We start from the raw sequence: 13680 nt of genomic DNA, 5'->3' as shown, positions 1-13680 counted from the left end.
GCTCTTCGGACCAATGAACGCCCTTGTACGGGAGGATGGGGGCGGAGCCTCTGGTTGCCGGGCAGCGTGCGTCAAGGCGTGCGCGTGGTGGCAGAGGGGGAGGGCAGGGGGCGGGCCGAGGGCGGCGCAGCCGCAGCCGCAGCACTGTGAGAGGAGCGCGCGGCCGCGAGCGACCGAGGAGGGAAAGGGAGGAAGCGAGGGAAGAGAGCGTGCGGCCGCGGGGTCCCGGAGCCGGGCGGCAGCGGCAGCAGGGCGCCAGGGCCGTCGGGTGGGCTGAGGAGAAGCGTGCATCGGGCGGCCGGCGCTGGCTCCCGCGGGCGGAAGACCGGAGCGGAGGAGGGGGATCGCTGCGGCGCGGCAGTCCGCGCAGCTCCCGGGTCGGGGTCTCCTCCCGGCGCCTCGGTCGCCCGCGGGGCCCCGCTCCCCGCCCCCCGCGGTATGTCTTGATCTCGAGCAGCGGGTTTCATGGGGCTCCTCAGGATTATGATGCCGCCCAAGTTGCAGCTGCTGGCGGTGGTGGCCTTCGCGGTGGCGATGCTCTTCTTGGAGAACCAGATCCAGAAGCTGGAGGAGTCCCGGGCGAAGCTAGGTGAGGCGCTTGGTCGAGCGGGTGGGCATGGCCGGGCATAGCAAGTGGGCGTCCGCAGGGGTCTCAGAGAGTCTCGGGAGCTGGGACCCAGGCACGTCGAGCTCCCGCCACCAGGGACGAGCTGCACGCGCGAGGTCTCCGGCCAGAGGGCTGCCCCGTCGGCCCTCCACGGAGAGAGGGGACCCAAGTCTGCATGGGGCTGGTGCTGCTGGAGGACACAAACGCTCATCCTCCCGTCTCTTCCGAGGCGTTCCGGAGAGCCCCCGCTCTGTGCTGCGGTGGGGACTGGAATTTGAATGAGGGGCGCCTGGGCACAGGATCGTGTAGGGATGGTGGTCATCGGGAGGTTCGTCGAGGGAGATGGGCAGTAATGGACGGAGACTCAGGGAACGATGGGGAGGAAAAGCCTCTCACTGTGTAGCGAGTGGCATGCCTGAGCTGGCAGCAAGGGACCTTAGAGCTGACTGTATAGGTAGACTGGCCTGTGGGACAGCGGAGCAGATGAAAAGATCGGACGGTACCGTTACGAGGCGTCTGGGGGACTGAAGTTCTTTATGAGTGGCGCTATACTGCTTGATTTGGGCTTCAGAGTTAGGTCGTAAGTGTAGGTGGACTGCTTGTACGAGCGGGCATCGTTGAAGGTTCGGAATTGCAGCGTTTACCGTGTGGAAGGAATAGAGTGGGGGAAAGCTAACCATATGGGTGTCTTAAAGCGTTCTGTCAGTGCTGGAACGGGTAAAGATGCTTGAAGCACTAAACCGGAGTGTGAAGTTGTGCAATAGCGGACGAAAGCGCGGATAGCCCGTGTTTCCGGATAGTGGAGAACTTTGGAATTTGGAAGTGCTCTGGAAACAGGGAGACTTAATGCCTGGTGCGTTTTGATCTAAAAATGTTCATGGCACTAAAAAAATCTGCTCAAGAGATGTAATTTGAATATGGGAAGCGGTTTTTGCATACACTTTCACCTAGCCAGCTTCTTAAATGCGTTTTAAAGTTACCTTGCGGAACGGCTAGATGTAAGTGGGAGTGTGAATTAATTTTTAATAAAAGCACCACAAAATAATTTAAATTTTAGAGGTAGTCGCTATTTGCAAGTTTTAGTAGATTTTACAAAAGCCTTTAAAGAATAGTGTTATCAGAGAACGTTAAATACATTTGGTTGATGTACAGCTAAGTTTGAAAGAGGAGCCGAAGCTTCCAGAATGAAATGTGAAGAGCTATTGAATTCATTTACTCTAATTAAAAAAGGTTCTGTATCCTGAAAATTATTCACTTTACATATTAAAGGTTAAACCTTTTATGTTTGCATTTCCTATGGCTCCATCCCCACAGCATTTACAGTCAAAGTGTGGCTTCAGTCACGATCCAGTTTTACAGGAAGAAAAGTGACTCATCTTACAATAAGTTAAAAGTTAGTTCAAACCAGAATTTGTATTTATTCTTTTTTGTATTGTTACTTGGAACTCTCTAGATGTACTTTCTTAGAAATGCTGCAGATTTTCCTCCTTGCCTAACATTCTTTCTGCCGCGCTTGCCTGTTGTTTCTGTATGCCACCCGGATTATTTTAGAAGCAGACTTACCTGAAGTTGTAGAATGCCACAGGTGGAGCACTGTGCTTCCTCATGATCTCCATGTATGGCAGAAAAATCCTCTGCCAGGAATAAAAAGTGTGCATCAAAGTAGATAGCTATGCAGGAGACAGCAAATATCTACCAGAATAAGTAATTCGGAGAAATAATCCAGGGTTGACCATGGGGGTCAGGCAGGCCTGTAATTCCAGCGCTCTAAAAGCTGATGCCAGAGGATGGTAGGTTCAAGACTACGCTGTGCTGCTACGCTGCACTACTCTGTTTTAGAAAAAGAAAAAGGACAGCTCTCAGGTGTGAAACACCTGAGTATCTGGAGATGTGGACATGACACAGAGAGAAAATATATGCCTTTATGTCAGCTCATTAATCTTCTGTTTGGATTTTTTCCCTCTTTTTATTTTTAAACGACACAGGCGTCTGTCTATGGGTTGTCCAGGCTGGACCCGAACTCCTGGCCTCTGATGTTCTTCTTCAGCCTTGAAGAGTAACTGTAGATGCCCTCACTTTGCCTCCTTCCCACTCCCACAGACTGAGTATGTTTTAAAGGCAGTACTGAAGAGACAGTGCGCATTATTCTGGCTCCTTAGCAAAGACAGACAAAAGGGTCAGGCTGTCACTAGACAACTTTCCTCTGTGATGTTATTTTTTTTAAATTTATTTATTTATTAAAGATTTCTGTCTCTTCCCCACCGCTGCCTCCCCTTTCTCTCCCCCTGCCCCAATCAAGTCCCCCTCCCTCGTCAGCCCAAAGAGCAATCAGGGATCCCTGCCCTGTGGGAAGTCCAAGGACCACCCACCTCCATCCAGGTCTAGTAAGGTGAGCATCCAAACTGCCTAGGCTCCCACAAAACCAATAGGTGCAGTAGGATCAAAAACCCATTGCCATTGTTCTTGGGGTCTCAGTAGTCCTCATTGTCTGCTATGTTCAGCGAGACCGGTTTTAACCCAGGCTTTTTCAGACCCAGGCCAGCTGGCCTTGGTGAGTTCCCGATAGAACATCCCCATTGTCTCAGTGTGTGGGTGCACCCCTCGCGGTCCTGAGTTCCTTGCTCGTGCTCTCTCTCCTTCTGCTCCTGATTTGGACCTTGAGATTTCAGTCCGGTGCTCCAATGTGGGTCTCTGTCTCTGTCTCCTTTCATCGCCTGATGAAGGTTAATATTCAGGAGGATGCCTATATGTTTTTCTTTGGGTTCTCCTTCTTATTTAGCTTCTCTAAGAACCCGAATTATAGGCTCAATGTCCTTTATTTATGGCTAGAAACCAAATATGAGTGAGTACATCCCATGTTCCTCTTTTTGGGTCTGGCTTACCTCACTCAGGATAGTGTTTTCTATTTCCATCCATTTGCCTGCAAACTTCAAGAAGTCCTTGTTTTTTACTGCTGAGTAGTACTCTAATATGTATATATTCCATACTTTCTTCATCCATTCTTCAATTGAAGGGCATCTAGGTTGTTTCCAGGTTCTGGCTATTACAAACAATGCTGCTATGAACATAGTAGAGCATATACTTTTGTTGTATGATAAGGCCTCTCTTGGGTATATTCCCAAGAGTGGTATTGCTGGGTCCATGGGTAGGTTGATCCCAAATTTCCTGAGAAACCTCCACACTGCTTTCCAGAGTGGTTGCACAAGTTTGCATTCCCACCAGCAATGGATGAGTGTACCCCTTTCTCCACAACCTCTCCAGCAAAGGCTATCATTGGTGTTTTTGATTTTAGCCATTCTGACAGGTGTAAGATGGTATCTTAAAGTTGTCTTGATTTGCATTTCCCTGATCGCTAAGGAAGTTGAGCATGACCTTAGGTGTCTTTTGGCCATTTGAACTTCTTCTGTTGAGAGATCTCTGTTCAGCTCAGTGCCCCATTTTATAATTGGGTTGATTAGCCTTTTACGGTCTAGTTTCTTGAGTTCTTTATATATTTTGGAGATCAGACCTTTGTCAGTTGCGGGGTTGGTGAAGATCTTCTCCCAGTCAGTGGGTTGCCTTTCTGTCTTAGCGACAGTGTCCTTTGCTTTACAGAAGCTTCTCAGTCTCAGGAGGTCCCATTTATTCAATGAGGCCCTTACTGTCTGTGCTGCTGGGGTTATACGTAGGAAGTGGTCTCCTGTGCCCACGTGTTGTAGAGTACTTCCCACTTTCTCTTCAATCAGGTTCAGTGTGTTTGGACTGATATTGAGGTCTTTCACCCACTTGGACTTGAGTTTTGTGCATGGTGATAGATATGGGTCTATTTTCATTCTTCTACAGATTGACATCCAGTTTTGCCAGCACAATTTGTTGAAGATGCTCTCTTTTTTCCATTGTATACTTTTAGCTCCTTTATCGAAAATCAGGTGCTCATAGGTTTGTGGGTTAAAGTCAGGGTCTTCTATTCGGTTCCATTGGTCGACTTCTCTGTTTTTTATGCCAATACCAAGCTGTTTTCAATACTGTAGCTCTGTAATAGAGTTTGAAGTCAGGGATGGTAATGCCTCCAGACGTTCCTTTATTGTATAAGATTGTTTTGGCTATCCTGGTTTTTTTTTTCCATATAAAGTTGATTATTGTCTTCTCCAGATCTGTGAAGAATTTTGATGGGGATTGCATTGAATCTGTCTCCCAAGAACAGAGATATCTATCTTTCAGATACAGGATAATCCTTAAATTATATAATTTACCCAAGACTGTATTGCTAGTAAGTGGCAGAGTCAGAATTGGAACTCAGGTATGTTTGATTCCTAGTTGAGGACTCCTGTAATTACACCAGGCAATTGCAGACTTTCTAGTGATATTGTACTACAATGGAGCTGTTTGAATAGCATTTATAAATTGTATTATCAATGCATGTATTGCTGAGAATGAATATCATTCTGAGAAAACTCAATTTCTGGCACAAAGGGATTGGCTTAATGTCTCGCCCCTTGTTTATATCCATGCAATGAACATAATTATATTACTCAATGAAATGGACTGAAATAGCTTGTTTCTGCTGTTGGAGAAGAAAATCTTTGGTTGTTTGCTGTAATTGTAAAACTGCAACATTAAAAAGCATTTTGGTTTTTTTTCATTTTGCTAATGAACATTTTGCCCTTAAAAGTAGTTTTATTGTTTGTTTTTCTTGCTGTAGAAGATTCCAAAAGATGGTAATGTCTGTTAATGACTGTAATGTGACTTGGCTAAAGTCAACAATATCTTGATGGTGAAATCTCTAATAAAGCAATAGGCATATTAAAAATACAGTATATTCGCTGGTGTTTTAGGAAATTATTTAAATAGAAATTCCTAAAGCTCCCAATATTACAGTTTACTACTGTATAGGTTTTTCCTTAAAGCAAATATTCCTACATCTTACTATATATTATTCTGCAGCTTGTTTTTTATTTAATATTATAAACCTCTTTCCATGTCAGTACACTGAAATTCGGCACATTCTAATGACTGTGTAGCGTTTCAAATTATGCATTACTAAATTACTAAATCCTAATTTACTCTGTCAGTGGTAGGTAGTAATTGTGTCTCCACACCTCCCCTCCTTTTAAAGCTTCTTTTCTTGTTATTATAAACAATGTTTGAATAAATCTTTATGTGCCTCTCTTTACCCACTAATGTCATTTTTTCACTAGGGGGATATCTGGGTCAAAGAATACATGTTACTTGCCATTTTCTATCCCCAAAGGGTACAGTAATCTCTATTGCCAGAAACTCAAGTGCTAGAAGTGCTGAGGTTTAAATGCTGCTACTCAGAGGCTGTGAAATGACATGTTGTTAAATTATATTTACTAAATTTTTCATTAGAAATCTTTATATCGTTTATTGCTCTTTACTTGTTCTTGTTTATTGGGATAATTGGATACTTTTTTGTTGTTTGGGTTTTTAAATATTAAGGTAAATAATTCTTATTTCTGCTTCTTTCTAAGTCTGCATTTGTCTGTCAGCTGTGGTGTATTTTGCTTATACAGAAATGTTAATTTTACATAAATTTTATCACTTTAGACAAATAGCATTCATGTTAAGACTTTCCTGAATCAAGATGGTATATATTCTCTATTCTTAATTAGAATAGTTTATAGTTTTTGTCATTTACTCTTTAAGTCATTTATTTATGTGCAGAGATTTATTATAATGTCTTTTGATGAATAGCCACGTATGGCAAATATAGCAAATAACCTGTTTTTTCATGGAAATTCTTTTATTCGTATGCTATAGTTTTTGTTCTCTTAGCTCAGCTGGTTTTATACTCCAGTCTTTTTCACTTACTTGAAGTTCTTCACACTTCATGAACATATTCATACATACACATACACAAGATGTCTGAATTTAGTAAAACTTGCTGTGTAGTTCTCATCACATTTATAAAGGATGAAATGACTCCCTGTACTGGTTAAAAAAATAAAATCACAAATATTTAATACAGTTTGAGGAACCCTAGTCAGAACTTCTGAAAACCATGTGCTTCCAGGTGAAACTCTGCGTGCTTACACGCTGCTGCCAGTAAACATTTACAGAATGGGGTAACTTTCCAAATCCAGGCACATTGGAAACTTAAGATCCGCTTCAGGCTGGCGCTTGAGGTACATATGAAGCAGTAATGAATTTTTGTGTTGAGACTTGGGTTCCATCTCTTAAAATTCGTCTGTAAACATTCCCAGGTCTGAGAATAGCCTGCCATTTGAAACATGGTTCTGGATTTTTGTTTCAGCCTGTAGATATTTCATGGTAAATGAAGTGAGTGTATTCTTTATAATAATGTGCTGTTGTGGGATATTTGTACATTATGTGAAGGTGTAATGCTCTGATTGATGTAATAGAAATCTGACCAACCAGGCAGGAGGTATAGGTGGGGACTTCCGAGCAGAGAGAGAAAAGAGGAGGAGGAATCTAGGCATGCGTGTGTGTGTGTGTGTGTGTGTGTGTGTGTGTGTGTGAGAGAGAGAGAGAGAGAGAGAGAGAGAGAGAGAGAGAGAGAGAGAGAGAGATGTGAGGAGGCACAGAGGAAGCACGAGGGTATGTGGCAGGATGAATATAAACGGGTTAATTTAAGTTATAAGAGCTAGTTAAAGACAAGCCTAAGCTAAGGCCAAGCTTTGCTAGTCGCTGAGTTTTTGTGAGATTATTTGGGAACTGGCTGGCGGGAAAGAGAACGACTCATTACAATGTATGATACCATTAGACTCATTGGTTATAGCTACAAGATAAGCGCCCTAGTTATGAAGAACTTTCTTTGGGAAGTTTCACTTGCAAACTTCATTCTTAAAAATGCATACCTAGTTTTCTGGCAAAATATGCTCAGGATGGTGTGGTTGTGGATTGCATACTTGATTTCCAATGAAAATCTGAGAGGATATGGAGTTCAAATGAAAATTATCCTAGCAGTGACTCAGAACTGTAGGTATTAGAATTTGCTGTTTATGAAAAGTAAAGTGGGAATCTCGAGCACATACTTGTCGCTGCTGATTGATAAAACAGAGTACTGAAGGCTGCTGTTCTTACCCAGGCGTTAGAATTATGTACTTAATGATCTATTTCCTATAGGACCAAAGCATTTTAAATGATGTGTATCAACCACATGCTTATGAAACCACTGTGAGTTTACAATTGTGTTAGGTTGTGCTCATGTAAACGAGCAACGTAGCTCCATCTAGATTATGCAGTGGTCTCCATTGATGGAAATTGTTAATCATTCTTACCTCAAAACTACCAAAGAACTGATTCCAGGGCTAGACTACATTTTGCAGTTTGGTGGTTTTTGCCAAATGCTTGAAAGCATGCAGATACATATGTAGGAAAATAGAGCAGCAGCTACTGTCCAGAGGACTTTGGGTTAATGGGAAAACAGGAAATTTAGAAATGGTGTTGATGTCACTTACTGCATATTGAATAGAATGACCAGTGCTGTGCAGTCATCACTTGAAGTAGTTATCTCAATTAGAATAATTCCAGGATGTCTATTTCTCATCCCATTAAACTTTCTAGTATTTTTTGCTTGTTTGTTTTTAGCATTTAGTAAAATTGAGATGATAATATTCAAATACTTTTCTCATGAAAGACCACTTCAGAAGAGCATACTTATAGAAGAATTGATAGGGTTCAAAATATTTTCTTTGTACTCACAAATACCTGTACTTAATGCCCCTGGCCTTTCTGCCTGTTGAATTACATTGTCAGTAGCCTGGCATTGGTACAGACTTTTAATCCCAGCACTCTGGAGGCAAGAGGCAGATGGAGCTCTGTGATTTCACGGCCAGCATGGTCTACAAAATGGGTTCTAGAACAGCCAGGACTGTTACACAGAAAGACCCTGTCTCCAAAAACCAAACCAAACCAAAACCCCCCAAAACCAAGCAAACAAAAAGAACCTACATTGTTAGTGCTCCTGATGGGTCACTTGTGCATTTGATCCTACCTTCCTCTAGCTCAGAACATGGTTCTAGACGCTTTCTGTCGTTCTGTCATAATCACCTTCCCCATTCTGTCCGATTCTTTGTGAACATATTTTCTCACCAAGCCCCGAAGAAGGACACCATCCAGCTAGCCCTTGTACCATAAACCTGCTCTCTTTTGCAGACGGACTCTAAAAATTTCACTACAGTAGTCACCAGTACATGTCACTTCCTAAATGCTGCCGTCTTTTGTTTTCCAGCTTCTTGTATCAACAGAATTGGACACAAAGGAATCACTTCTTCCTTCATGGACTTGGTTTGTTGGGACCCGGTTACTGAACTATTTCTGGTGCTAGATGCCCCCTTTCTTCCTAACCGCTTATTTTTGAGAGCTTTTTTATTCTCTTTCAGCTGGTGACTTAACATGTTGACAACTTGTAACTACAAGTTTTTTCTAGTTCAAGCCCATTTTCTAAACATTAGACTTACGTAATTCAGCTGCATCGACATTTTGGCGGAAGGTGTGTTAACAGACTTTTCAATTATTATTTTTAAAACAGATTGTCTGACCTCTTCTCCTGTCTCACCCAAACCCAACATCTGTCCTCTTCATTTTAGATGGTGACAGCCCCATCTTTTAAGATTCTGTGCCTTTTACTTTCAAGTTAATATGTCAGGAATGTCTCATTAGCGTCATGTTAAGAATATTTGTAGACTGTGCCTGTTACTCAACACTTGACGTCCTCACCCTATTTAAAGATACTTTCATCTCTTCCTTGGATTACTGCTCTATTTTCACTCATCTCTGCTTCTACACTTGGCCCCCCTGTCTCAGTACAACAGAAATAAATGAGTCAAATCTTTACTCTTTTGAGGCAGGGTCTCAAGTAGCCTGGGCCAGCATCAAGCTCCTTATGTGGCCCAGTATAACAATAGCCTTGAACTTCTGATCCTCCTGTTTCCACCAGAGATTGCAGAATATGCTTCCGAGCCCAGACTTATATAGGAATCAAATAAACCTAGGGCTTCCTGTGATCAAGGCAGGCTACCACTGGAGTACATCCCCAGCCAGAAATTGAATCAAATCTTGTCATACAGAATGGGAGAAGATATTTGCAAAACATGTATCTGATAAGAGGTTAATGTCTAAGATGTTTAAGGAATCCAAATCAGTAGTAAAGAAATAATATGATTTAAATGATCTGAAAAGACAGTTCTCAAAAGAAAATTGCCAATTCTTGTATAAGCAAGAACACTCAGTATTACTAGTTGCCAGGGAAATACAGAATGAGATGTTATCCTTCATAACTTAGAATGGGTGTTACCAGAGAGTTTGAAAACAATAAGCGTTGGAAAAATGTGGAGAAGGGAAACCTTTTACATTCGTGATAGGAATGTAATTTAATATAGTTAGTATGGAAAATGGGATGGAGGTTCATCAAAAAATAAACACTAGACTTGCCTTGTCTAGTTCCACTACTGGTGCAAGGTTCCTAGAAAATGAAGTCAGTATGTCAAAAAATGTCTGCACCATCCTGTTGATTGTAGAATTATTTACAACAGCCAAAATACACAGTCAACCTTAGGGTCCATGGATAGATGAATAAAGAAAATTTGTCACACATGCACAATTGAATGCTCCTTTGCCATGAAAAGAACCTAGAGAAATTATGTTAAGTGGGATAAGCCAAGAACAGAAAGCAAGTACTTCATGATCTCACTTATGTGTGGAATCTAAGGAACTTGGACTTAGGCAAAGCAGAGAGTGGATTGGTGGTTACCAGGGATTGGAATTTGAGGGAAAAGAGATGGGGATATATTTAAAGAATACTAACATTTACACGAATTGGAAGAATAAGTTCAAATTTCTATTTACAGCATGGTAACTACATCAGTTACTTTTTCTGTTGCTGTGAGAAGAGCTACTTAAGACTGTGTTGGCTCACAGTCTGAGGTAGTCAGTCATGGCAGGGAAGCTATGGCGGTAGGAGCTGGAGGCACTGGTCACATGGCATTCACAGCCAGGAAATGGTGCTGGTGCTCAGCTTACCTTCTTTTTTTTTTATTCTGTGCAGGATTCCTCAAGGAATAGTAGCACTCACAGTTAGGAACCTGATCTAGAGAATTCCTCCTAGGCGGCTCGGAAACTGACATGATCTAGACAGTCCTTCACCGGCAGAGGCTAATCCTGTCTAGATGACCCCTCATCTGCATGCCCTGTCTCCAGGGTGATTCTCAGCCGCGTCAAGCTGACAGTACTAACCATTCCAGTCATCATAGTGGTGATGTCTTCTTGAAAATTTGTGAATAAACCAAGTATATCATAATAGAAAATAAGTCTGTGAAGTATGGCCTGTGGTTTGTTAGCTTGATTTAGCCATTGTAGAGTGCATACATATTTTAGAACAACATGCTTTACACAATAAATATATAGTTGCATTTGTCAATTAAAAATATACTTAAAGTCTAGTATGTTAGTGCATGTCTGTAGTCCCATATACTCAGGATTCTTACACTTGAGAATTGCTTAAAATGAATTTAAGGCCAGCATGGGCAACACAGTGAAACTCTGTCTCAAAATATATAGATGAGAGTCTATTTAAAAAAAAAATGGTAAACTGTCTTCGTGTTCCAAGTGAGTGTGAAAAAGTTTATTCTGCTGTTGTAGGGTGATGTGTGCTGTACATATCTGGTTGGATGCTGTTGGTCTTGTTTTTTTTTTTTTTTCCTGCTTAATTTGTCCTGTATTTTGAATTCTGTGGATTATTGTTTGTCCTTTCAGTTCAGTTTTTTGCTTCATCTCTTTTGAGGCACTGTGGTGAGGTATGCAAATGTTTGAGGATCATGATGTCCGCACAGCCTCTTTGGGGACGAGTTAGCTTACTTCATCCTTGTTAATATCTGAGACAGTGTATGTAGGAGACTCAATTCCGAGGGCACGGTGTTGGGAGGTGGTTTCTTCCTGCCACTTCCCTCGCCATGCTGGCTCACAGCTATGGAAGTAAACTTCCCTGTACTTAATCGCAGGTGTTTTGTTATAGTGACATAAAATGGTCTAAGCCAGATGCCTGCTTTGTGTGATGTTAATGTAGATGCTTTTCTTTTGACGGGTGTCAGTATGGTTTGGTTCTCTGTCTTGTTAATGGAGGCCAGAGGGTGATGATGGGATGTCTGTCATTTTCTTCTCAGCATTTTTTTATTCTTTCTTTCCTATGTCTGAGTATGTGCTGTGTGTGCCTGTGTGCATTTATATTTGCATGTATGTGGGTGTGCATGCAGGCTGTGTGCATGTTCATGTGGGTGTCCAGGGTTAATATCAAGAATCTTTGATTGCCTTCTCTACTGTCTGTTGCTTCTTTGGAGCAGGTTCTCTCAGTCCTAGAGCTCACATACCCAGCTAGTTTCACCAGCCTGCACTAAGGCTCCCCCATCTTTTCACCTTTGAAGGCTGGAATCATAGGTGGTTCAGCATGTCTATCCAGGATTTCCACGGGTTCTGGTGAGCTCAACTCTAGTCTTCTTGCTTGAACCATCTTCCTGTGCCTTCACCTTAGTTTTAGAGTCAGGGTTTATAGCAGTCAGGGTTCTCTAGAGGAACAGAACCGATAGAATGTGTGTGTGCATGTGTGTGTATGTGTATTATTACATATAATACACATACATATATAGTACATATTATCTATGTATTATAGGGGGATTTATTAGAGTGACTTACAGGCTGTGTTCTTGCTAGTCCAACAGTGTCTGTCTCCTGATGGAAAAGACAAGAGTCCCATAGTTGGTCACGAAGCGAGATGTCTCAGCTGGTCTTCAGGATATGTTGGGATCCTAAAACAGTGGATTCTAATCCCAGCGCAGGAATGCCTCTGCAGCGGGATTGAGGAACTTGACAGTAGAGTAAGAGCAAGCAGGCATGAAGTAGAAGCTTCCTTCTTCACGTCCTTTTACGTGGGCTGCCACAGAGGGTGTGGTCCAGATTTAGGGTGGGTCTTCTTCCACAAATGATCCAATCAAGGTTGTGCTGCTTGGGTTTTAGTTGATTCCAGATGTGGTCAGGTTGACAACCAAGATTACATATCATGGCCTGTCTCACTGAATTTGTAGGTTTATGTTTCTGTTAGAAGGTCTAACCAGTGAGCCCTGGGGCTCTGCCTGTCTTCCTTACCAGTGCTGGGCAATTCAGATGTTTGTGGCTACACTCAACTTTTATGTGGGTACTGGGATTCAAACTCAGGTATTCATGCGTTCTCAGTAAGCACTTTACCCGTTGAAGCACTTCAGCTACTAAAAATTTCTTGTAGGCAGTATGTAGTTGAATCTTGCATCTAATTTTATAATCTCCTTTGTAAATGGAATGTTTTATGTGTTTACTTTTTGTGTAATTCTTGATGTCATTGGCTTTAAATCTCCGAGTTGCCTTTGGTTTCTTTGTTCCATCTGTTCTTTTACTTTTTCTGCTTTTAGGCTGAAAGCAGGTCTTTTTTTTTTTCTCCGCCCAATTTTTTCCCATTGGATGAGACACTAGCAGCCCTTTGTGCATGTGAATATGGTTTCTTTATGAATTATGGTATATAACATGTATCATAAATTTTGTTACAATTGTTATACATCTGCAGTACATTATTATTTTTGCTTTAACTAACCAATTATCTTTTAATGAAATGCAAACATTCTTTAAGCCTTTTATGTTTTACTTGTGTATTTTACCATTTTGGTGTTTCTGATTCCTTTGTGTTTATGCAGATTTTTCTTTTTCTTTCATCCTGTAAGATTTATATATCATTATTTATACTTAAAAATCTGGTCTGAATTCTTTTCATTTTTGCCTGTAAAAACACTTATTTGCCTTGATGCTTGAAAATATTTTTGCCGAATATAGAAGTCCACATTAATGTTTTTTTGTCAGAGCTTTGACGATTTTGGCTCCATGGTTTCTGCTATGATTTGTATTTTTGTTCCACTATGTTTGTTGCATATCTTTCTCTTGTTGGTGGCCTTTATGGTTTTCCACTAGATTTTAAGTGATTTGATTATAATGGCCCTTGCTGTTGCATCTTGTGGATCAGGTTTGAAATGTTCTCCCACAGCCTATGTGTTGAGGACTTAGTACCCAGAACTGTGTTTAAAGGTGCAGCTTCT

General features: G+C 41.7%; 1 protein-coding gene across 2 annotated transcripts in view; it reads left to right on the top strand.

Moving 5' to 3' along the window:
* Nucleotides 1–183: 183 nt before the first annotated feature.
* The window catches only part of Hs2st1 (heparan sulfate 2-O-sulfotransferase 1), a 111928-nt gene continuing 98431 nt past the window's right edge, over nt 184–13680 (top strand). Inside the window, exon 1 of one of the 2 annotated variants that reach the window (XM_050160162.1) lies at nt 184–589. In XM_050160162.1, the coding sequence (XP_050016119.1) occupies nt 466–589 (124 nt within the window). In that variant the 5' untranslated portion in view covers nt 184–465. The remainder of the gene's footprint in view (nt 590–13680) is intronic. The other variant, XM_050160163.1, reaches the window with a different exon arrangement.

This window comes from Alexandromys fortis, unplaced genomic scaffold (genome assembly GCF_014885135.2).
Source record: "Alexandromys fortis isolate MF-2015 unplaced genomic scaffold, M_Fortis_MF-2015_v1.1 scaffold_124, whole genome shotgun sequence".
Classification (NCBI taxonomy): Eukaryota; Metazoa; Chordata; class Mammalia; order Rodentia; family Cricetidae; genus Alexandromys; species Alexandromys fortis.
Note: the sequence above shows the minus strand (reverse complement) of the source record. Positions and strands in the feature narration are given on the sequence as shown.